The sequence below is a fragment of the Acipenser ruthenus genome, chromosome 10 (genome assembly GCF_902713425.1).
Source record: "Acipenser ruthenus chromosome 10, fAciRut3.2 maternal haplotype, whole genome shotgun sequence".
Lineage (NCBI taxonomy): Eukaryota > Metazoa > Chordata > Actinopteri > Acipenseriformes > Acipenseridae > Acipenser > Acipenser ruthenus.
In genome coordinates this window covers 7573492-7600295 of record NC_081198.1, presented here as the reverse complement: position 1 = coordinate 7600295, position 26804 = coordinate 7573492, and the positions used below count along the sequence as shown (strand labels likewise).

General features: G+C 37.9%; 1 protein-coding gene across 7 annotated transcripts in view; it reads right to left on the bottom strand.

The window, feature by feature from the left end:
- Positions 1 to 26804, bottom strand: part of rnf220a (ring finger protein 220a) — a 129773-nt gene that overhangs the window by 94873 nt on the left and 8096 nt on the right. For all 7 annotated transcript variants that reach the window (XM_059031639.1, XM_059031640.1, XM_059031641.1 and 4 more), the window contains exon 2: positions 23723 to 24514. In XM_059031639.1, the coding sequence (XP_058887622.1) occupies positions 23723 to 24365 (643 nt within the window). In that variant the 5' untranslated portion in view covers positions 24366 to 24514. The remainder of the gene's footprint in view (positions 1 to 23722; positions 24515 to 26804) is intronic.

The following is a 26804-nucleotide window of genomic DNA, read 5'->3' as shown; positions in this document are numbered from 1 at the left end:
AATAATGTAGATTATATAAATTGGGGGGGGGGGGTTGGAGTTTGTGTGGATTTGCAGTCATTATTTTAAAGTTTTAACCAATTTTTAACAAAACTAAACTCATAAAAGAGACATGATGAGTAAACCACATTAGACCTTTCAATACAGGTAACACTTTAAATTTTCAAGTACTCACTGGATAGGATTAATGTACCCGCTGGAGGTAACAATATTGTTTATATAGGTGATATAAAGAATCATTGTTTAAAATTGAGCACAAAGGCTTCCATATAAAACCAAAATGGTTTTAAATGGATGATTTATATATAACATATACATATAAGTTCTACATTGGTTTTAGACACCTATATCCACCAGACCAGCTATTTGTGAAAATATTTTTTGATAACAACACTTGCATATCCAAAATGCCATCTAACAACGTATATTAACAGGCCTAAAGAAACTGTATTACATCAGCATTCCATTTGTTTGATAGTTTTTTGTATGGGAATGTTAATACAAATAAATGGTCTCAATTGATAAATAATGCCATTAGACAGGAAATTAAATTTCATCCGCTACTATAAATTACTGTTATTAAATAATGCTAACAATGTATCCTGGAGCAATACTATTATAAATTGTTGTCATTACTTTGGGGTTTAAGTCACAGAAATGTTATTATTATTATTATTATTATTATTATTATTATTATTATTATTATTATTATTATTATTATTGTTCTTGTTGTTGTTGTTGTTGTTTTATATTACAATGTGATTGATCGTATATAATGTGAAAAAGACTTTATTTCAAACCCAAAATAAAATTTCACTGCAACCATAAATTAATTGATAAATCTAAATTAACGCGATCGTGTTGCATGTCACACGTTTGTGAACGGGTGTTAATCTACAAACTATTTCAAAATCCGAATGAACTGCATGGAGTGGGAAAATAATACTAAAGTGTATTTTTAGTTACATTAAACTGGGGACTAATAAGAAAAGAAAACCAGGCTCGGAAAACATCGGCTCGGGTTCATTTGATGTGTATGTAATACCTGCAGTGTGTCTGTGTTTCTTAAACCAGTGTCTGTTTCTTTGGTATGTTCTCCGTTCAAGCAAGGGAGGGTTTTATTTTTATTTTTATTTATTTATTGGCATTTGCATTTGTCGGTATCCACTGCTTATTACAAGTCGTCGTCGGTGTGAGGGAGAGAGCATTAAAATGTACACCGAGATGAAAAAAAGATAAGAAAAAAGGAAGGACAGAGCAGGAGGGATTCACACCAATCCAGACTAGCAAAAAAAAAAAGTTTATCACAAAGAATAGAGAAGAGAGTGAAACTACAGCCATCCACCCACCCACCTCTTGGAGCGACAGAGGAAATGGCCATTCAGAGTGCCATCTGTGGTGCTAACAGTGTTGTGTGTTTTGTGTTGTTGTTTTTTGTTTGTTTGGTTTTTCAGAATTTGCTGTTGGGGGAAGAGAGACGAGCCTATAAATATTGTAGGATGGGGGGGACAACAAAACGCAAAATAATAAGTTCTTGTACAGCAGTCGGCTTAAAGGATAAACCACGCTGTGTGCCTCTTTCATAAGGTATCGAGGCATCCACAAGTAATATACTTGTGGTATCCAGTGGTGGAATAAAAATATACTAGCAGTGGAATACAAATATACCGTGTCATAGTTTAGAGGAAAGAGGATGCTCTAAAATCCAGCAATAATAATACCATAAATAATAATAATAAATACACACCAGGCCCATACTCAAGAAAAGCAAAAGGTTTCATTAAATTCTAAAACACACACACACACACACTCGTTTAACATGAAAGACATACGACTCTATGCGAAATGCGTTTTACTGTGTATAACGATAAAGGACGTCAGGTGCCAACAATATCAAAAGGAAATATTTCAGCCAGGTAACGTTATTCAAAGATTTTAAAAAAAAACTACAACAGCCTATAACTTTATTTAATTATATATTCATTTATGTGGCCTAAATGCTAATAGAAAATCTGAGGTAACTTCCAGTCGCTTAATGGAATGTTTGCATTAATAATAATAATAATAATAATAATAATAATAATAATAATAATAATAATAATAATAATAATAGCCTAGTAATACTAGTACTACTACTACAAAGAAGTCTTGTGAAGCCTGGCGCAGTGAGCTTTTTCCATATTTCTTCAACGTACAAAGTAATACATTGGTTATTAATTGCGTCGTTTTTTTCAGTAAAAAAAAAAAAAAAAAAAAGTATTCTGCACTGTTCGATACTGAAAAAAAATCAAAATTTTAAAAGCTACCATTGAAATATTTCCGTGGTTTTTGTGTTGCAGGGGAGGGAAAGGACAACGGAAACGTTTTGAGAGCCAGCTGGAGGTGATCCACAAAATAATATATGAAAGGAAACTGTGAGGCGTTAAAATTATTATTATTATTATTATTATTATTATTATTATTATTATTATTATTAATGTTAATAATAATGGTAGATTTCAAATCCAGGCATGGTAATTTTATTAAAGCAGAGCAAATATATTGAATTACAAATGATGGAAAGGAACACGCTATGGTATTCCAGTGCTTCTCTAAAACAATACTTAAGTATCCAAACACTTCTTCGGCTGGCATTTACTAAGGGTCAACGTGTACCGGATAGCAAATTCTCTTCGTATCGATCGCCTCGACAAATTCTTACTTTCTGGAAACAGTCACTCGCACTATGCCACACAGAAGCATGCTATTAAACATGCATTATTTTGCAAGTGACATCTATTTATACTGCAGGGCGCATAATCATTTAAATACAATTTTAACCAAGTCATAGCTTGGTACAAAATATACCACTGGACTTACATTACCACTGTGGCAACGACAAAGTACACAAGTTATAAAAAAACAAAACAAAACTGTAGGCCTAGGTTAAATACTGCAATAATTCAGTGACTACACTGGTTCGTTTCCAAAATTATTCTACTGTTAAATAGTTTAACAACTGTGTGTACAATAAAGAATGCAACTACGTTTACTACGACAAATGATTACAATTTAAAATGTTCACATACTTTTAAAAGTTGTAACTTCGTTTTAAATGTCATTTTCCAGCACTGAAATGTCATGCTTCAATATTTACATGTTCTCGGCGTCTTTGTTTTACAGATCTAAGGTGCTGGGTCGCTTTATTTTTTGTACTTATTTTAATCAGACAGGATTGTTCACACTTTAAATGAAGTGCATATTTCAATTTACATCCAATCGCTGTCAATATATATATATATATATATATATATATATATATATATATATATATATATATATATATATATATAACACTATTCATTATTCATAAACACCAATTAGCATTAAATAAATATGCAGCAGGCAACTTGTTTCAATTCCAAATATTTCTTTTGAGGCTGGTTCAAGCTAAGTGTCGTTAATTTGCATGCAATGTAATTTAATTGACTGTTAATGAGCTACCTTTATGTTTAACTCAGGCGGTTATTTTTAATTGGCAGAGTGTCTATTAAAAGCAGATAGCAAATAGCAAGGGTTATAATTATATACAGACTCTCCTGAATACCAATTAGTCTTCACTAATATTAAATCAACGGTTTACTAAATACATACACATATAGTAATTAGATAATTGAATGTCTTTCTTGTGCCTAATTGGAAGGGTTACAAAATGACATGAGGTAACCTTTTGTAATTATTAATGATAATAACAAGTTGGAACAAATAAGAGGTTCAATCACAAGCATAACAAATACACCTTATTTCTTACTTATAACAAGAACCTACAGGATATTTGCTTGCAGTACAAAGGAAATTCTTAAAATGCAGTTACTTCCACCATTGTCTACTCTTCAAAGTACATGTGCTTACGGATGTAAAATAATCTTAACATAGTGTTACTTTAAGTTATAAAAGTAAATTATGTTAAAGATGGCACATTTTTAATCAGTTTTGAAATTTGGACGAGTTCTGGACATGTCATAATTACATAAAGAAACACATTTGATTTGATGTGCTTTATGGTTTAATTCCAAAAAGTATTAGCCGAGGTCAGCTTCTGAAAGAGGAGTCAATGGCTTTTAATTAAGTACCGATAACATTTTATGGTCCCAAAATAAAACTGTTGAAACCTATTAATTTGATATAAACTTGTTCAAAATCAATTTACAATGTATTTAGAGCGTACTACAATTGAAAATTCTTACATTTTTTAGCTAAATAATCGTTTGTTATAAAAGGTTGTATAAGCATGCAAAATGCATTTGTTATCAAACTAAATGCAGAGCTCCTCTGTTACTTGCACCTGAGAAACAGGAGCTTCTTGTAAATAGCATGGTAGCAGGTCATGGTACTAAATACAAATAGCTGTGCCTCACGCACAAATCCCAATGTGTACACATAACCAAGGCTGTTGTTGTGTCTGTGAGAAAGAAACACCATAACGAGGGATCGAAGAAACTTCTTCCTTAATTGCCTCACATCATTTTGAGGATTTAGCATCCTTTAAATTGTGTCAAGGAGCTCTCAAATCCCCCATTATTTGTGATCAAATGCTATGTGGCAGCATTGATTTGTAAAGCAGACTAAATGAGCACTTTAGGTAGATCAAAGTTTTATGTTTTATGTTTTTGTAACTGTGATGTTACCAATTTCATCAGGCTTTAAATTCAGATGGCCACCATTTTTTCATGGAAAGGCCAAGTGCAAATAACATATACTTATCAAAAACTAAAAGATGGTTGATCTAACAAAGACCTGATTACAGAGAGGCGACTAGTACTTGAGACTAGTAATTTCTGTCCAAGTTAATGTGGGGTACCAGACTATCTGATATAACAGGAATTGTTCAAAAGAGGTCACATTTATTCCTTACCCCCTTTTGCAACCCAAATACAATTAAAGAAGACCCTCCTCAGCCACTGAGAAAGCAACAGCCATTGCCAGCTACACGTCCAGATAAACATGCATAAGCCACCTTCGAAGGGTGCTTTTAGAGAGTCGCAATTGTGACAAACTGTAGATACAAGTGCCTTTCCTATAACTTGTGTTACTTTCTACTCTCATCTCACCAGTTAAATACAAACATAGTACTGAATTCACAAAAAGCCAGACTTCCAAATGGAGTATTCCACAACACAGCTATATTCACTGAGATTGGGGGGGGGGGGGGGGGGGGGTTGTTTAAGAGGTTGTTTTACGATATCGGGCAGATATCCTATTTTCTCTGGTCCAACTAAGCTCTGCTTCTTACTGTCCAAGACATGAAAAGCGGGCATGAAATCATTCAGACAAAGCCCCACTGGGGACCGGAGGCACTAAAACTGCAATACAACTTCATCCACATGAATTAATAGTTTGACCCAAAATCTACCTTGAGAATATCTGACCCATAAAAAATAAACTCACAACTGACAACTTCAGTGGCTACCACATGAGCATGACCTCAGGATAACTACCTGCCCGCAGCAGAGTGTCCACATCACAACCAGCTCTCTGGGTGTATCGGTATGCCAGGGAAAACTCAATGTCATTATGCTATAGCAACTCTTATGCCATTTCATAGCAAGTCTTAAGCCTTTTAATGGTAGTTGCACAATTTTGTTTTTTTGTAATATTCCAAGTAAAATACATTCATTTATTTTGTTTAGAGTTGTGTTTCATAAAAGTTGTTTTGATTCTACTGGGAACTTACCTTTGTAGCTAATGGATAGGATATAACTGATCATGCAAAGAAGCTGAGAGGAATAATATATAGTGCCTTCCCAGAACAATGGCATTGTAATAATAATAATAACAAAAAATACTTCTGAATGGCTTGCCGATAGAAATGAAAAAAAAAAGAAAACAAATAAATACCTGAATAAAATATATCTATAAACACATAAATGAATGTCTAAATAAATAAATAAATACAGAACAAACGTTTTGTTAAATTACTGATGGGGTTCAGGGATTTGTCTACGCACACACCCACACACACTCGCACGCACGCACGCACACACACCCACACACACAGCACGCACACAGACACGCGCACACACACACAAAATATGATAAAATGTTACATTTTATTTAGCTATTTATCAAGTAATGCTCAGGAATTGGGAGCATTAAACACTTAATGCACAAGTTCTGTTAACCAATTATAGGCTTATATATTGAGTTGAGGCATGACGCCACTTTGTTTTTGTAAATCACATTTGCTATGCATTGTATATCCAGCAAACTCCCTGAGTATACACACCAAGGACCAGTGCTCTAAGTAGGGACCTATAAGGGTTTATTGACAGATTCAGTTTGTATAACACTAAATTCTTATTACGAACAATGCATTCAATAGATTAAAAAGGAAGGGGCAGCGTGGTCTCGTATTTGGAGCAAGGTTCCTGGGTTTGAATGGCGACTCAGATACTGACTTGCTGTGTGACCCTAGGAGGGGGCAAGTCACTTGACCTCCTTGTGTCTTTGTCCCACCCCAGCCCTAAAACTGCACACCCCTGCCCACTACACACATACATAGACACAAAACTAGAGGCGCCATCCTGGTTTGGGTAAATCATTACTATTATTGTTTTTTTAAGAAACTAATATGCATAAGCCTGAGGTGTTGAGGAAAGTTTTTTTTGTTTTGTTTTGTAGGAATATACTGTATGGATAATTTTAAATGCTCAATCAAACCATTTTTAGCCATACTAAATATTATAACAAAGTTCTTGTTTTTCACTGGTACTGAGTATAAATGCACTCACTGAATACTTTAAAGATACAGCTACTTTTGATTTTAAGCAGAAGTCCACCTGTCAATGCATCACAACCCTATTCATTTACCAATGGCAATTAAGATTGGAATAAGGAGGTGTGTCATTCAATCACGTATTTTAATTCAGGAACGTTTATATGTAGTCCTCTGGGGCCATTACAAGACTGGTTTGTCCTAACCAGGCCGTCACTTGCAAAATCAGTTTTGTAATCTGCCAATGAACATGGTGGGAGCACTTCTACATATGTGAGTTAAAAAGCAGATTTTTGTTGGTATTTAGGAGTTCAAAAGCTTGGTTTGTTAATAGGACAATCTGCTGCCCTGACGCCAACCACTGGAAGAGAACCTCCAGTCACTTGAAGCCATTCAGTGTGATTTTGAAAAGGTCTCACCACCCCCTTTGCCTCCTGTGTGACGCTGACCGCAACGGCTCTCTCCTTGTTGGAGAGAGATTGCTGATTTCACGGCTGGTGGCCAGCAGCCTGGGGGGTGTCAGGGAGAACAATCGATCGACCCCCCCTCCCCTCCCACCACCATCACCACCGCCCAGACAGATCCCTATCCTCCCACTCCACTGCACTGCCCGTCTATTTCATTGAAAGTCTTTCAACTATAAATAAAACAAAATATCTCTCACGCACAAATTGGATAAATTAAAAAGTTTGCATGCCTGTCTTCTAAACACACATCAAAATGTGTATGTAGTCTCTAGATAACAAGTGCAACACATGCGCTTTTGGCAACAAACAGATATATTACAGTGTAAAATGCTCATATAGAATATGTTTGAACACATACATTAGGTCTAAACAATATTGAATAGGCGCACATACACACACATACACTACATCACAAGTTCTGGGAGAGTTTACGTGTATCCACAGAGTCTGTGTGCCTGGAGCGAGTGTGGTTACTACTTTGTTCAGACGGAATCTGTGATCAACAGAACACAGCACAAAGAAGTATTACCAAACTATAAACATGAGGAGCTGGTGACAACTTAATTGCCCTTATTCTGCAATACAGTAAAATCTTTTATTTCTGGTAATAACTCAATCGGTATCCCTCCTCCCTGTCCCCTACGTAGGAAACTCCAGCAGATCTGTTTCTCCAAACTGAAACTATTCAAAGTTCCTGGCAGTTTACTGCAGGCAAGAAACAGCCCTCACTGACAAAAGAGAGCAGCAGCCGCTTACATACAATGGCAGTAAACCCATATGGAATATTATGGGAGTGACACCAAAATACTGTAGTTCATTGGAAACAAGCATACTGCAATTATCCTTTGTGCTTGGATGTTTTACAGGCTTTCTTTTTAATAACAACAGCAAACAAATCAGTCAATTTTAAAGTAATCAAAGGTGACCGTGATGAGCTAGGGTAGTTAAGTTTTTGCATACTAATATAGTATTTCCTAACTTTTGGAATTTATCCAGGTGATTTTCATTGCTTTTTGGTCCAGTGCAAACTACTGGACTATCATTGCAAAACTAGTTTTTGAAAATCACCCTGTGTACAGCATTTATAAGGTCTGTGAGCAATACAGTGTTAGGTGCAGAAGCATGCTCTTTGCTGACCCAGACCATGGAAATATATTTGCCTTTTTCAGGGCTGCTGCTGCTGCTTTGTAGTTTAAGATCAGAGGCAGATTACTGGCACCACAAACTGCTGGGCCCAAACGCAGCAGACTAATCAAATTTCTAATCACGATTTCCCAGGGAAGGTAATGCTATTATTCGCTATTTTTCTTCAAAATTGTTTCACTCTCATCCCCTTTTATTGCTTTAACTCCTTACTGGGAGGACGATATGAAATGCGTGGAGATCAGGTGCTCAATCACATACAAGTGAGCCTAGATCACATACCGGGTTTTACTGGCTTTTAAAGATGCATCAATGCTAGAGACAAAAAACATGTCAAATTTATTGGAATATTGTATGGGTGAGATTTACTGAGCTTTAACGCAGGAGTTACTTTAAAAAAAAAAAACTTTTTTTTTTTATATTCATGAAACTGTTCCAGACTGGCACCCTACAATGATCATTTCTATGAACTGCAGGTTGCAGACTGGCAAAAACATCTTATGAAGGCCCACTGTTGTAAGCAATCGGAAAGGCACTTCTTCCCTGCAAAGAAGAGTCAAAAATAGTCACATTGATAGCAGGAATAGTCTGGTAAGATCATCGAAATCGGGTCTAGGAGAGACTGAAGTTAATAAAAGGGATGCTTGTTTAATCTTTTTTGCATAAACTAAACAGACTACTCTGCGCGTCTAAACTTTTAAACACCCGACACTTCGCAAACTTCTTTTTTCTTTTTTTTTTAACAGACTCCCTCTTTCTGCTGTCTATTCCAGCTGGCTGATTAAAATTCAGCTGAGTGACTTTTCCCCTCTTGTGTTTTCCTCTCTCTCTAAAGAGTACTTAATAAAATGTGAGCCTGCGAGATCCCACAAAGGGCTGGCACGTCACTGCGGCTTCATTTCCATTAGAGAGGCCTGAGCCGTCAGAAAACCAACTCCAAGGGACTTCATTCTCTCCCGTCTCCCTGAAACCTGGCCACACGAGCCTGCTGCAGCACAGCTACAGCCTCGCTCAGCACAGCCCCCCCACTGCTGCCTGAATCACTGCACTTGAATACAGTGAAAGTGCAGGACACGACTCGGAGCTGTAACAGCAGGGTGCAGGTAAACTGCATGGGAACTGCAGTTTAGCTACTTGAACTACGTTATAATTACAAAACTGAGCAACAGAAAAGAGACACTAATAGCACGGTAATGCAACTGATATAACTGTTGAAAGGTGGTTAAAGTGACAAAAATAACTTTAAAATGCTACTAAGGCATTATTATTATTATTATTATTATTATTATTATTATTATTATTATTATTATTATTAATAATAATTAATTTATTTAATTTGATTTTCTAGATAAAAATATGATATATAAAAATGAATCTATTATGCTAGTCCATTACCTAATCAGTTAAAAAAATATTGCATAATTTATACTATATATATATATAGTGGCACACTGGCACAGATACACAAGGTTTCCAGTATGCCAGTAAACTGGGTTTTCAGTACGCCAGTATATGTAAATAGATGTAAGTGCTATCATTTGTACTCTTTTGCTTATGATTTAAAAATTAATCTGTAAAACAGAGCTAATAAGTACTTCAATAAACCTGAACAATGATCTTTGTATTAAAGAAATATTTTAGATTGGGAATTAATCAAAGAAGTAAAAAGGGAAATCAATATTAAAAATTAAGAAAGCTGGGTAATCAGATCATTAACTACTGAAATCAGATTTTTTTTAAAAAAATCCATCTTAAACAGAAGGGGAGAGGAGAAAAAAAAAGAAAAGCTGAGATTCTGCTGTGAGATTGCATAATAATCTCTGTAATAACACATGTATTTGTGTAGTTACAATGCAAACCCTATGCAGCTATTGCATGTTGTTACATCACTGTAATTACATAATAATTGACACCACTTATAAAAGGGTTATTAATTCCAGATCCCTGCAGGATAACCTACTGGAGATGCCACTCCTCAGATCCTGTTCTGAGCATTACGGCTGGAGAGTGACTGAGGCATAGAGGAAGGGGGCAAGAGAAGCTGCATTGTCTGGAATTCAAAGCTAGGATCTCTTTCAAACCGCTACCCTATAGCTCCCCACTGTGATAGTATGGATAGTCTTAGCGGTACAGACAATTTCATTTAGAACTAATCAGAGCTGTGGCTCGAGGTCCCAGGAAAAAGACCTTCAAATATTTGTGCACTTTCCCTGGCTCCTCATCAGCAGTCCAGCAGAGTCCCTGTCGTTCTTTCCCTTCTCTTCCGATTGCTACTAAATTATTCAAAAGCAGTTCGCTAGTATGCTTGATTAAGTTTTAATTTTAGCAAATTACCAATCAGTGGGAGGGCCTGGCAGTGAATCATATGCCCGGCGAGGTATTTATTTGAGAAGAGGATGCCTCATTATGTACTGAGTACTGTGCGCTAATCTACTAAACGCAGCTTGGCTTTTATGTGCAAACAGTCAACAGGCTTCATCCTCGAAGACAGACGTTTGCTGCTTCGTAAACACCAGCGTTGCTGTTTATGCAAACAAGCAGGGGTCAAATTTCCATTAACCAGCAGCTTCTACATATGCAAAGTATTATCCTCAGCATTCACCCTCGGTGACTTTCAGCAGGTCTAGCTAGCTACTTTCCTCCTTTCTACTGCATCCATAATAACATATAAATATATATAATTGCCAAATGTCTTACCTTGCTTCACTATCGGGGGATTTTTATCAGCTTATTTATCAATTTTCTTACCTCTTATTAGCATTGCAACATTATCACTGGTTCCCTTGTTCCCTTATTGTGCTGAACATCTTTTATTTGCTTCTTATGTTTGTTTTATTTTTATTTTTTTTACCTTAAATTGGTCAAGGTCTCACTTGGCATATAACCTCATGTAAAAACGAAAGAAAATAACTAAAATAGCTTTTGAACAATGAAAGGAAGACCTCTGATGCTGATAATTCTAATAAGAGGTAAGAAAATGACTTATAGACAGGTGATTTAACATGAGAAATCTAATCTGTTTACTATACCTGTGGGAATTCACCTATTCATTCTCTACAGGTTTGACTGGGCAGAGTTGGTTTCCAATCCCCACTGAAGCCGACCTGTTGTATCACATTGTTGATATAAGGTGCAGACCTAGAAAGAGTGTTCAGCGCACCTTGTTCTCTCTCTTTTGCTAAGTAGCCCTCTGTTTGAATCGAATTTACAGCAGCTCCCTGGATAATTGTCAAACATGGCTAGCCTGTTGCACTAACAATAGGTGGAGATTAACAGGTCCTGTCGGTCGCTCTTTAGTACAAATCTTTTTTTCTTCTCTTTAAAAGCTTGGGTAATTAGCGCAGGGGGGTTCTGTGCTATCTGCTCTCATTCAGGCACACCGGGGGGGGGGGGAGGGGGGGTACGCTGGAAAAAAGAGACATCATTTTTCTTCCAGGAGCACAGTCGCCAGGCACAAACACACAGACAGGCACGAGAAGGAGGCAGCTTTTACGGCTTCCTATGATATCGGTTCTGCGACCGTTAACGCAAGGCAATAGATTTTATTCATTGCTTGTGTTACCTTATCTCGCCCTTGCTTTAATGAGGTATAATAATGGTAACATTTTGTGGCAACACAGTGCTCCTATTTTATCTGCCAAACGACTGTGCCGCTACTGTCTCTCTCTCTCTCTCTCTCTCTCTTTCTCTCTCTCTCTCTCTCTCTCTCTCTCTCTCTCTCTCTCTCTCTCTCTCTCTTTTTCCACGAATTAATCATATCTCTCCCTACATATGCTAACACCCATGTAATTACCAGGCATCTTAAATAATACAAGTCCTAAACCTGTCGTTCGGATTACAAGCAAACAAGGCACAGGTCTCATAACAAGGCCGTCATCATTACAACTAATTTATCGCAAGAGCACCGAGAGAGTAAAGCTGTGAATTAATTCAGAGCACAGCCAGCCGGCAGCTGCTGGAGAAGGCAGTCTGGGCCATGGCAAGCAAAGGAACAAGCGGGACTGGGGACAGAGACAAGAGATTCCCTTGAATATCCAATGTTGGAGGGTGGTTTTTGTAATGTCCATTAGGGTCTAATGTAGTTTTTCCCTCATTCTATGAGTTGGTTGCCTTGTTCTGTTTAGTTCTTTTTAAATGTGTATTGTCAGATTGTTGGATTGACTTTTTATCCTCCTTATTGTAAGGTGGGTTAACAACACAGCATATCCTCATCTATCCTATTCATCCTTGGCTGAGCAGTACCCACCCATGTAGCTAAGTTTTGTTTGCACCATTTTCTAAAGAGGAGTGCCGGAAATTGAATTTGACATGTTGCACAAGTGTACCAACACTTAACAGTATCTTTTGTATATTAAAAAAAACTAGACGCGTCTATCTCTATGTGGGGGGAAGGGTGGGGGGGGGGGGGGGGGTCCAGGTCAATCCCACTCTGCTCCCACAGCACAGTGCTTGCTCAATTTAGCATCCTCCCTATTGCTGATGCCTCTACTTTATCACCCAGCTCTTTGATTGATCTTTTTCTTATAGGTCAGGGAACCACTGCTGATTTTGCACTAACAGAGCAGGGGCTCAGCTGAATAAAGTACAACACTTTTGTGGCTGGCTAGGAAAATGGAGGGGACATTTTTTTAAACGTATTAACCGTGAGCTGAGATTGCTCTGAGTGCTGCAGACAGCCCATTTCACTCATACCGACACCGCCACGCACGCATGCATACATACAAAACCATGCTTACTGTATGCCTCATCGCTGCACTTGCTACTCACCTTTGAACTCAGTTTTTTTCATTTCTTGTTTTTTTTTTTTTTTTTTTTAGCTAGACTCGCCTTAAGAAGTCTAACTGTTTAACCCTATACCCTATACCACAGGAACAATCAAATGACAACAGTCATTCATGCCCATACGCTCGCCAATGGGCGTAAATTCCCCATTTCACTTTTCAACATATTCTTCCACTATAAAACTGTATGGTTTGATTTTAGGCAGACGTCATAAGGCACCTGTTTGCAGCTCCTAATTAAAAGCATTTCTATATAAATATATGAATAAGTGTTCACAGTGTCTTGGATTGAAGCATTAATCCAATAGGTTAGATTGTATCGATGCATTCAAATGACAGGCATTTGTTACAAAGCATTCTGATAGTGTAAGATGCAAACTCATTTCATAGTCAAGCTTTTACTGTTTATAAGAAAATGAATCATAAAATCTGGTCAAATTTTGATAGATTGAGTAACTCCAGGGCTCCATTTCTCTATGGATATGAGTGAATGGGGATGGGGAGTGGGGGTGAGGGGGCTATGTGACGAGGCGGGGAATGAGAAGGAAAGGTGACGGAGCATCCCTGGTGAAAATGCATCAGGGAAAGTGCAATGAATTATTTATAAGGGTATTGACGGACAGGCAGAATTTAAAAAATTGAGCACCAAGATCTGGATTTCGCACCCATGACGACCTCTAGTTTTCTTATCAAGGTGTCTATAGTAATTCTTCATGGTTGTTTTTATTAGGTAATGGGCTGAGAGCACCAGAACTCCTCTCAAGTGTGTTTAGGAAAGAAAAGAAAACAAAATAGATTAATAACGTACTAAAGCTCCTGCTGAAGGCTCCCCACCTGAAGAATATTGATTATCCTCTTTCCAATCAGTGCTTATCCCGTATTGACGGATTGATCACTCTGCAAACTATTTCAGTCTTCGCATGCTACAGTTATCTATCTGCCGATCTGTGTATCCACAATCCATCAGTCTGTCTGTCTGTATGTCGGTCTCAATTTTAATCAAGCCTATTCAGTCTTATCTCTGTGGTTCACCTGTGAACATGTGTATCTGTTGAGTAGACTGATTCTCTATTGCTCTCTACACATCCTTGCATAATTTGCTCTGTCACCGTAATGCCATACAGTTTGGAAGCTGTGAACACATTTTTAACCCTCACTAGGCTGCCCATCCCTAATTTGTCAGCCTGTCACTAAATGCCACGATTAGCATTTTGCCAGGTTATTGACAGCTTGTCAGTTACTTTTCTGCAGATGGAAGACGGACGCCCGCAGCAGGACTAAGTTGAGACAGCCTGGTCATCACAGAGGGTGTATTGACAGAATAATATTAACATGGGTGAGAGATGAATTTTCATATTCACAAGGAAAGGAGTCACCCCAGGCTGGACAATGACTGCTATTAAAGCCTGACTGTCATTTTAGATATACCTATTAGCATACCAAGATACATACACTAAATAAAGGATGTAAATGTGTGTATATACAACAGATAGATAGATAGACAGATAGATAGATAGATAGATAGATAGATAGATAGATAGATAGATAGATAGATGGATAGATAGATAGATAGCGGTTTCAACGTACAGTAAGCAGTATGAATACAAAGGCACATTTATAATATATAGGAAAGAGTCATTGTAGCTGCATATCAGTGGAGAATGGATAGGACAGGCTCATCTGATAATCTGATAGACAGATTAGACAGATAAATGGAAGATGCCATATATAAATAATTAATTAGGATAGAAGGATATAGATACAGATACATAGATAACAGAGGTGAGGAAGGATGAGGCAATAGATCTGAGGGGGGACATAAAACAGCTTTGAGTTTGTTCCAACAAGATAATACACTTCCTGCCTGACATACTATGTCCTCTATATTTTAAGGTCTTTTATGCTTTATACATACTGTATATATGTATGTTAAAAGTACCGAGTTGATTAATGCAGCCCTCTGTGCAGGTTTGTTAACAGCCTGTTTAAATAAGCTAGCTTGCTGTGTGTGAAGGACTTTTAAAACAAGCTAATGAGGAGCAAGGTGACATGCCCGTTGAGGGGAGGCTGGAAAGGGTGCGAGTCAGCGGTGATTAGACCTGCACGAGGATCCCAGCTGCCTTTCATTCCCCACATGCTCTCCCTCTGTCTCGTTCTCCTCTGGTTGTCTAGTTCTGAGACCAGACTACCCAGTTAAACACGGTGTTCTTTACAGTGTCTGTCTTGTCCATTACAAGCAATAAGTCAACACTGCTTTGTTCAGAGAGAACTATGTGCAGCAATGTCTACTCATTGGATAATGACCACTGAACTCTGAATCATACCAGAGTTCAGTGGTCATTATCCAATTAGAGGCAGCTCATTAGCCAGTCAAATTACAGGATTCCTTCAGCTTTTGACGCAATACTAATTTTAAACTGGCTTCTAGGTAAAGACAAACTCAAACTGGGGATCAGTAACCTCACAATGCAAAGACATCTACAGTCTAATCACAAGGCTATTTGGCAGAGTAAGGCATGATGAAGCTTCATAGTGTAATATAAATCATCCTGGATCCCAGCACCAGTGACACTTTTTAATAACTTTTATTTTACAGCATTCTTATAATTCCATTAAATTAGCGCCTGCTTTGATCAGATGCAATACAAGCGCTCAGATTATGGAGCTGTACTTCGAAATACTTCGGGTACAATAAGACCATTCCTTCATTTAAATCTCAAAATAATTCTAGTTGGATTTATTAACACCAGTGGGAAACGATTTTCCAAAACAATTTTTTTCATGTCTAGATCTTGTATATTATTATTATTATTATTATTATTATTATTATTATTATTATTATTATTATGGCCTTGCTAAAACAAGTAGGTACAGCATTAAAAACCCAGTTGATCGTGCATTATAATGTTTTTTTAAGGCCCATTAAAATGCGCAACCACCCAAAGCGTTTTATAAGGCCAGCACGACTTAATTGATAGATGCAGTGTGTGTGTTTAAAATCCAAAACCCTGCCACAGTAACAGACTGCTAATTCCCCTTTACCACAATGGACAGCGACTGTGCAGTCAGTCAGTGGGAGCCACATCACTGTCTGTGACCACACACGAGTTTAGTTAACCAGCCAGTCTTCATTCCAAGCATTAACCCCATTACTTCTGGAATCATCTATTCCTGTGTGTCCTCCTGTATACTCTTGCATCTATCTGCTTCCATCCCATAACCCAAACAGTGTTTAGAACTTTAATGGTTACCTCCTTTGTATTACAATTTAATAAAAAAAAACAATATAGATCTGATATATGTATATATATATCAGATAAGAGCAGGCTTCAGTCACTAAGCCTCTCAGAAATCTAAAAGAAGCTGATATCATTTGAGTCCCTTTTCCATAATATTAAAAGGAGTGGTTCAGGTTGTATCCCTGTTTGATACCTTTGATTGTCTGTGTTAAGTGTAAAAAACAAGGCAGATTCTCAGAATGCTCCCCGGACGACATCCCCTTCTGCTTTTTTTTTCTAACTTTCAAAAGTGCAGTAAAAAAATCAATGTCTTTCTGAATGGAGGTCGTAAGGGTGGTTGTCCTGGGAGAAGTGACAGATTTGCCAGCTAAGCCCCCCCGCCATAACCAAGTAACAAATTCCATACATTTTACCAGTAAGATGCTATATTCGACAAGCTACACAGCACTAAACACCTACAGCAGTAATAGCAACGGTGAAGCAAAGATTCCCAGTCCTAAAACAAAAATTGCACCTCAGTATTTAAATCCAGTTGAAATGTTTGAACAGAACAAAAAGAAACACTGTCAGCTGTTTTCTGTCATTTTGTTTTATTGTGGTAGAATAACCCTTTCCCATTATTCGAAGTAATTTCCAAATACAGCATTTACCTTCATCCTAAAGTGTTCCCCATTTCTTTCCCTTCGGTAAATGGTGTACTGTGACAAATATCAAAATGACCCCAATTTCACAGAAAGGGTATCTTTGAACTATTCGGGGGGGGGGGGGGGGGGGGGGGGGGGGTGAGATTGTTTCCACCTACTGTGGTGCAGGTTACAATTTCTCTGATGTGCTACAAAAATAAATATAAAGAAATAAGTCACAAGAAATAAAAATAAAAAGTAAAATAATCTTGACAGAAGCGAAGTTATTTCAATGTATTGTAATAAACAAATAGCTAATGTATTTGGGCCCTTTCTAATTTTTACTAATTATTGTAATGGACAAAAAAAAAAAAAACATAATGTAATGCAATGTTTCAGATCAACAACGGGCATTTAACATGTATAGTTATTTTCAATACATCAAAATATTTCTTAAACTTAAAAGATTTTATAAAAAATGAAATACAGCAATTAAAAAAGAGAGATTAGGCAATCTTCCAAAAGTGTTTTGCAGTTAATGAATACCCAAGTAAGCATTAATGATTGCAATTATCAAATTACCAGTTTAAAAGGCTATTGATTGCTCTCATTAACTCACTGACTGTTTCCTGTTTGCACCTCACATGCATTTCCCACACTGGAGAAACAGGATTTCTTGTTACTTAACTGCTTCTCTCTCTAGTAAATGTTCACAATCTAAAACATGTTAACATTCTCATACAGAAAGCCTGTACAGCACTCATACGCACATACACAGTTTTACAAATGGGCCACTTTATTCAATTATTTCAAAAGGCTAGTTAGAACACAACAGAAGCACGTCTGTAGCCCGTCCTAATGGAAGGGGAGGAGGCTGCAGACTGGTTAAGTGCCTACTTTAACAGTTTCCTCTATCATTGCCTTTTCCCCCCAAAAGGATTTTTTTACAATCATATAAAACTGCCGGTTGTAGTGATCTCTAGCTGCTGCACAACAGCAGTGTCTGGGTCCCCTTAGCTTTCTGTCGTCCAGCAGCTGCACTTCATTTGAGCGGGGAGGCAGTATTTTTCACAGCCTCCTTCCTCACACCTTGTCAGTGTTACAAATGACACACCACTAAAGGACAATTGTCCAGCTCTTATCTCTTTCACACCTCTGTGTCTGTACAATAAACAAGGACCCCCTTTCGCTACCACTAACATAACACTATTAGCCACCCTGGTCCTTATCTTCAGCTCCCCTCAAGGTAATGTAGGCCAATGAAGTTTGCTATAAGCATATGAGCAGTATACCATTTTAGTATACTTGTTACATGAATTATATATATATATATATATATATATATATATATATATATATATATAATGATAATAAAATAAAATAATAAGTAATAAATAAATAAATAAATAAATGTATTTTGTAGTTCTTATATTTTTGACACTCCCTCAACTTTTTACCAATAATTATAATTAAAATGTATTATTGTATTTGTTTATATAATAATAATAATAATAATAATAATAATAATAATAATAATAATAATCAACCGACTATATCCTGCTTTCCAGTATTTCAATTCTAATTAAAAACATGTATTTTATACAGAGGAATTGTGCCTTAATGTGTTTAAAACAAAAATATAGAAAAAATATAATCAAAGAAAGACAGATAGAGATTGCTGTCTGGTAGAGATATCAGCTTAAAATGATAGATCGGATCAATAGATGAACTGACAGATAGATTAGATAGATAAATAGAAGATACATACTGATAAATAATGAATTAGCTTTGAAAGATAGAGATTGGTTGAAAAACACAGATAAAATAGATGGCCACACTTTATAATAGGTGTCAGTAATGAAAATGTACCGTTTGCTCGAAATATCAGTTTCCTTTTAAAAGCATACGGTTTTGTCATGTTGTACTTTTTAAAAGTTGAATGCTGCTTAAAATTATATATATATATATATATATAACCATGTACTGTAAGCTGCAGTTGGTGGCAATTTTATCCTGTATTTTAATACTTTTTGTGAGAATAAAATATGGCTTCTGTAATTTTAATAAATGAAGGCTTTAATTTATTAAAATTATGAGGTAGTCTGAGGTAGGACTGCTTGGAAGATATCAGAGTGCACAAACCCCAGGACCTGTTAGCAAGCAGTTCATTTACAAATCTCAGCTCTGCAGCTTTGGAGGAAGCGGTCTTTCAACACATCTACATTAGACAGACTCTCTGGAGAAATGCAGCACAGCGTTTGGTCAGTTCTATTTGGATACTTAAAGACACAGTGTGGTATTAATTTACTGAACTCCCAGTCCTACTCACTCAAAACACACAAAAAAGAAACAAGGCAGGGCTCTGCACTGACTCCTCCCTGTCTGCTCTGACTGGCAAAAGAGCAGAATTAAATAAGTACATTTGAACTGTCTAACAATCTATCGATCAATCTGTTTAATTTTCCCTTTACATTGACCACCACCTGGCTTCAGGACTGTACTGGATTCTACAATTCATCCCAATAACCAAGGCTTTCAACCAATCCCTATCCAATCCATGTACCCAATCCAGCAAATCCAGACAGGAAGCATTAATTCACAATCTGCACGACAGCACAACAACAGTGTTTTTAACACATTCAAGGAAACTGAAGCTGAACATCGGCCTGACACTGCATTGGAAATGTATTGAAGCTGAACATAGGCCTTACACTGCATTGGAAATGTACTGAAGCTGAACATCGGCCTTACACTGCATTGGAAATGTATTGAAGCTGAACATCGGCCTTACACTGCATTGGAAATGTACTGAAGCTGAACATCGGCCTTACACTGCATTGGAAATGTATTGAAGCTGAACATCGGCCTTACACTGCATTGGAAATGTACTGAAGCTGAACATCGGCCTTACACTGCATTGGAAATGTACTGAAGCTGAACATCGGCCTTACACTGCATTGGAAATGTATTGAAGCTGAACATCGGCCTTACACTGCATTGGAAATGTATTGAAGCTGAACATCGGCCTTACACTGCATTGGAAATGTACTGAAGCTGAACATCGGCCTTACACTGCATTGGAAATGTATTGAAGCTGAACATCGGCCTTACACTGCATTGGAAATGTATTGAAGCTGAACATCGGCCTTACACTGCATTGGAAATGTACTGAAGCTGAACATCGGCCTTACACTGCATTGGAAATGTACTGAAGCTGAACATCGGCCCAGGCCCGGGCATTCTGAGCTCAAAAATTTCTATGAGAGGCACTGCCTATACATTATAAATACAAATAGGAATTTTACAAATAGGCAACATATTATATTGGGGTTACAAAGAAAGATGGTGAGAGAGAGGAGGGAGAGAGATAGACCCATGGAGAGAGAGAGAGAGAGAGAGAGAGAGAGAGAGAGAGAGAGAGAGAGAGAGAGAGAGAGAGAGAGAGAGAGAGAGAGAGAGAGAGAGAGAGAGAGATACTCTATAGGACTAGCCTTTTAACATCTGGTTAAGCATTGCCAAACACCCAGCGGCAGCCTAATTATTAGAACACTCTTACTTAACTTAACCCCATCACCAGACCGTGAAGACAGGGGGGAAGGGGGGGGGGAGGGTCTTGTGGGATCAACATCTTTTAACTGTGAGGGTTTTTAACTCCTTGTGCGTTTACCTTCCGTGCCAAATTCTGTATCGATTAATGATGGAATGTATTCATTATGGGGGATTGAAAAGGGGCAGTGTAGTGCATCTGATGCAGGAGGAATAATAGATCATTCTAAAAAGGTTAAAGCCCTGAGTGAAAGTCAAACTGTTATAGGTTACTGTTTACTCTTTGGGGGGGGGGTACATTTTTACGGCTCGTTTTTGTTTGTTACTGAATGATGTGGATTGGCTGGGTCCCTGTCAGGTCCCTGCCCCTACAGGGAATAATCTGCCAGGCTCCCAGTTCCCCATAAGTCAGATGGAATTTTTGAAGACAGCCCGAAACGGCTCGCAGGTTGGTCACAGCAGGAAGGAAGCCCTCGTGTCCATGCTTATGTTGTTTTAAGGATTTTTTTTTATTTCAGCTGCACAGGAAGGAAGCTGGAGTCTGCGTTTCAGCTCAAAGACCGCTGATTACTCATCCTCTCCTTTTCATTTCATTTATCTCTCCTTTTATCTGCTCCCCTCTCCCTGACACCATGCCTCCTGAATTTTTTATTTTATTTTATTTTACTCAACTCCATCCCCACTCTCCATTCAAACTAAAAACAATAAGAGATCATGTTCGTATGTTCAAAAATATCTGACCCTTGTCATTGACCTGTCTGCTCCAGAAAAACTCACTATTCATTTCCAACATGTGGCAGGGAAACGCTAACCACCCACCAACATACACAGAAACATTGTGAGTCTCTGACACAGTATAACTGTTCATAGGAGAATAGCTCTCTCTCTCTAAAGAGTATTAATATATATGGGGAGGAGGTTGTGTGGTCCAGTGGTTAAAGAAAAGGGCTTGTAACCAGGAGGTCCCCGGTTCAAAGCCCACCTCTGCCAACGAATCATTGTGTGACCCTGAGCAAGTCACTTAACCTACTTGTGCTCCGTCTTTCGGGTGAGACATAGTTGTAAGTGACTCTGCAGCTGATCCATAGTTCACACACCCTAGTCTCTGTAAGTCGCCTTGGATAAAGGCTTCTGCTAAATAAACAAATAATAATAATAATAATAATAATAATAATAATAATAATAATAATAATAATAATAATAATATGTTTTGCAGTAATAAACAAAAGAAATACAGTAGAAAAAAACATACACGGCATTAAAATAAATCCTATTTTCAATATAACCAGGCAAACAAACCAGAGATATTCTGCAACGGTCTCTAATCAATTTGTAGGTGTTTTCATTGTTTCCTATGAAAGTGAGGTCTTGACGGTATCAGTAGGAGTGGCATCCAAGCCACCCCAAACACTGCATCAAACAGAAAACACAAAACCAAACCCTATGTATCTAAAGTCTGCAGACTGGTTATCTGGGTAGCTTTGTCATTGTATTTTACCTTAAACAGCTGTTCAGCTTTGTATTTGCTGTTCTGGGTATTTCCACTGTTAAGCTACACGGTAGAGAGTATTTGTAGATGGACATCTCAAGGTCATCTCAAGGTCATCTCAAGGTCATTTAGTGATTGCGAACATCGGCATTAAAAATACAAAACCAACCCATTTTATATATAAAAAAACAAACAAACGTATACAGTTATTCCTCAATTGGAATACATTAAAATAATACAAAATTACACAACACCCACCTCAGCAAATACTATTTTAACAGATGGTATCTGAGAAAAAACAGCACAAATATACAGATACAATGCATTTTTCCACCAGTAAGTTTGTCAGCGAATTCATTTTTTTCATACCTCTAAGAAAGGACACAGTGTTCCTCTCAAGACTGTCTCCAGTAAGGTAGTCACTCAAGGGGAACCGAATTTAAGTCCCTTATATAAAAGTGCTGGGAGTTTAATTGCATTAAGGCCCATGGTGGGCCTGGGGCTTAATCTAATTAGATACAGAAAAAAAAAAACCTCAAGCCGTTAAAATCTGTTTTTCCCAGCAGATCCAGGTTTTCTACTTGTACAATTACACTGGAAAGGTGAAGCAGGAATTCGGAAAAACTTCCCTATTCCCCACTCCTAATCCCGTGTAACAGTAAAAGATAGACCTGAGCTAGCAGAGCAGCTCCTTTAGCTCAGCGGCAGGGCGCTCTTTCAAAAATCAGGAGCCGCACTGCTGGCACCACAAACTGCTGGACCCAAACTCAGCAGACTAATCAAATTTCTCATCACGATTTCCCAGGGAAGGTAATGCTATTATTCAGCATTTTGCTTTAAAAATCTAGCAATGAAATCACTTGTTTTATTGCTTTAACCTCCTTCCCCTCTTTCTTCTCTGCAGCGGTGGTAAAGAGATGTCTGTTAGTGGACTACTGAAATTTCATTTCATCCACACTGATGTATACTCTCAAAACGTTCAACAGTACACATTGTAAAAAAGTAAATAGTGATGTGTATTTTTTATACAGAGTTATAAATGCATGGAATAGCCTCCTATTAAATTAGATCCCATTAGTAGGGGTAAATGGTGTGCTGACAAGGGACGAGCCTTGATGGGCCGAACAGCTTTTTCTCATTCACAAACTTTTCTTATGTTCTTATGTTCTTGTGCGAGTTCCACCTAGGATTTTTCTAGGCTAAACATGTTAAAAACATAACTAAGCTTACTTGCTTTATAAGCTTGCGGTCAAACAGACAATATAAAAAACTCTGAAAAATAATTAAAGCCATAAGTGCAAGAACATGTCATCATAAAGTAAGTGGCTAAAATGGTAGGAATCGAACGAAATTCATTTGTAAAATTAGACAAACCCTTTCCAGCAGAGTTCATGGTACCAGATGAGAGAAAGAACCTCCTTTTCAGACACACAGATTTTTCTCTGTTAAAAAAAAACCTGAAACTTACACTGATGGCTTCAGTTGGGTTCGCTTGCATATTAAAATAAATAAGGGTGGTAAGTGGAACGGAAATACAATGACGTTCTGGTGCAGATAGGCACGGTTTTCTTTTGTTATTTCACAAAAGCATTTTAAACAATACAGAGGTGTACCCACATGCAATAAATGAAAGACGGAAGAGACACACAAAAATAATCAAAGATAATAAACGATACTTACAGCGCTCGTGGCGGTCCTCAGGGCTGGGGGAGGTATCGCAGTCAGAGAGGAGGCCCGAGACCACAAAGAGCTTCTTCCCAGCGTCCTCAGCGGCCTTGAGGGACCCGGGAGAGCTGGATGAGATCTGGGCGCCCCCGTAGTCATACTCCTTGCCGTCAGAGTCGGAGTAGCGCAGGTGGGGGGAAGCGTCGGCCTCCAGGCAGCCTTTGAGGCGTTTGGCGGGGGTGAAAGCAGACTGATAGCCGCTGCCATCGCGGTCGTCTGGCACAGAGGCGAAGGGCCGGAAGGCGCCCACCCCGCTATGGTTGAGCATGCTGATGGGGGAGCAGTCCAGGTTCGGGGGCGCAAACTGATGGTGGAGGTGAAGAAGGGAGGGAGGGAAGTCTCGGCTGGGGAAGCCCCCTGGCACTGCTCCTTGTCGGTGATACATGGAGGCAAAGGTGTAGGAGCCGTTGGTGAAGGGAATGTGGACCTCCTTGTCCATGGAGACTGGGACACCGAAGGGGCGTGGTTGCTGGCAGGGGATGGAAGCATCGCGGCTGGCTTCAGCAGTGGAGGCCAGCACCATCAGTGCAGGAGAGGCCAGGGGGTTGGGGAGATAGGAGGAGCTCTCCATCTTGAAGGCAGCCCTGTGCAAGTCCATCTGGAGTCTTCTCCGCTTCCTCACGGGAGAAACTGGGCCCAGCGAGAGGGCTGGTTGGTGGCGGTGGGGAAAGGGGGTCAGGGGATAAGTGGTCAGCGATTCGAGTTGTTTAGACAAAGAGGGCTGTCACTGTGAGGTCGGGTCACCACCTGGAAGAACAAGAAGAAATCTAGGTAAATCTCCCGAAAGAAAGCATGCCGAAGGTTTATTTGTTGTTTTTAGATAGATTTAAAATAAGGTTAACACTAAGCACTCTTGGCTCCCAGTTCCCAGCTGTAACAAACCACAAGTGCACCAACTGCAGATAAGATCCCAGTGTAATTCTCAGGTGGCTCCTGTATCTATTGTTCCATCTGCCAAATCTCTTTCCACATGTGCCGATTTCATGAACTTAATGGGAGTCCCGTAAGGATCTGATAAAGATTTAATATCTGATCATCATCTACACAGCTGAATGCATTAACTCCTTCCCTTCCAACTTCCCAGGTACCAGATGCTTATAGCTGAGCATCAGTGAGAAGTATCTCATGGGATCATATTACTGTAACATTATGTACTTAGTAAAAAAAAAAATAAACATGAATAGCAAAATAACAACCAAAACTTTCACCTTTCTATCAACACACTTGTATTTTGGGAGCTGTGGAGCTGTGATGTGGAGAAGATTGCTTTTATCTGAGATGCACACTGTCAATGTACTTTTTTTTAATACTTTTTTTCTGTATTACTTTATTATATCACTAAAAAAAGATTGCTTTTATTGTCTATGTTTAGATTAAGCATGCAAGCTCACACAATTGTGTACAACATGTGCACGAAATTGCCTAGAGTATGTTGTTTTCCTTACTTTACACATAGCTTAACTGAGAGCTGAAAACTGTATATGAAATATAAAAGTAATACGTTTATTACAGTTTAGAAAGGTGAGCGCTTGGGATCCTCGAGACCATGATACTGTAGCATACTGAAACACTGTCACATTAGCCTTCCTCACAAACAACAAGCAAGCTGCTTCAACTGAAAATATTTTCCATTAGAAACTGTCCAAAAAGCAATTTCATTAATCACTGTATAAAGAGTAACACACTCATCTTTTCCCTTTTTCATAAGCTCACAACAATGTTATGTAATGTAATTTTGATTGATACCACACATTTGGCTGTGGTCTGCTTTTTTAATGTTAAAAATTCAATAACATTGTGATAATATATATATATATATATATATATATATATATATATATATATATATATATATATATATATATATATATATATATTAGCTCAAAGAGCCAGCTGCCCATATTTCTTCTGTACATATTTGTTTTCTCTAGTGAAACAGCAAAAGAAAATAACTAAGACAAGTGCTGCTGCAAGGCAAGGCAATACAGTGATAAGTGCCTGGATATTTCAATTTTATTATCATTACCATCAACACAGCAAGTCAATGTGAAACTGACAATCCAATAAAATGACACACGATATCCCCTTATGGTTGCTGAAAACCTTAAGTACGCTGAGTGTTCTACAGATGTGGTAATCATTTCTTCCCCCTTCAAAGGCTATGCCCAGCTCTGTATCAACAAGCACACATCTTTTGCACTATAGAGATCTAAAATAGCTACGCGTTTGCCTGGTAGGAGACTTGATGAGCACTGACAAGCATGTTGTTTTGTTTTTTGTCAGATCCCCAAGCCAGCTGAGGGTTGATTGAGGTTATAACACGAAAAACAATCACTTTTCCTCAAACCATTTGTCTAATTTTATAACTATTTTTCTTACGGTTTTCCTGAATTCCAAAGAAGATAAATGCTACATTTCATCTTCAGATACTAGACATCTGCTAACATAACATATAGTGAAAGGGAACCAATGTCTTTGAAACCATATTCAATGCATCTTTCTATCTTTTTTAGGAATCATGGAGGGATGAATAATAAACATTTTTTGACAGCTTGCCATTATTTTTATTGTATTTCTTAGCACATTGTCAAGAAATATTAGTCACCCAAAGTTGCTAAAATGTGTATAATGTTGCTTTTAATATTTGCTAGATTTTTTTGTAAGTACCAAAGATCTATATGTTTATCTGCACACTGATTTGAAAAAATAAATAAATAAAAAAATAATCTACGTAAAAATTTGCTTTGGAAATAAATCCTACAGTGGAGTACAAAAGCTTTCAAAATAGGACAGTTAAAAGTTTGTGGAAATGTTACATTAAAATAAAAAAACAGCGTCAGTGGGCATTTTTATTTGTCTTAGGGTATAAATAATGTGCAACCAAAATGTAAGAGCGTTGTAACATGTCAGTGTGTACAAAATGTGTCAAGCCTAGAGCTCCTGTTCCTATTATTGCCTGTCAGTTAATTTACTCATTGTTGACAACCATGAAGGAGGGGTTAAGTGCCCCCCTTACATTTTATTAGAGGAACAGGCC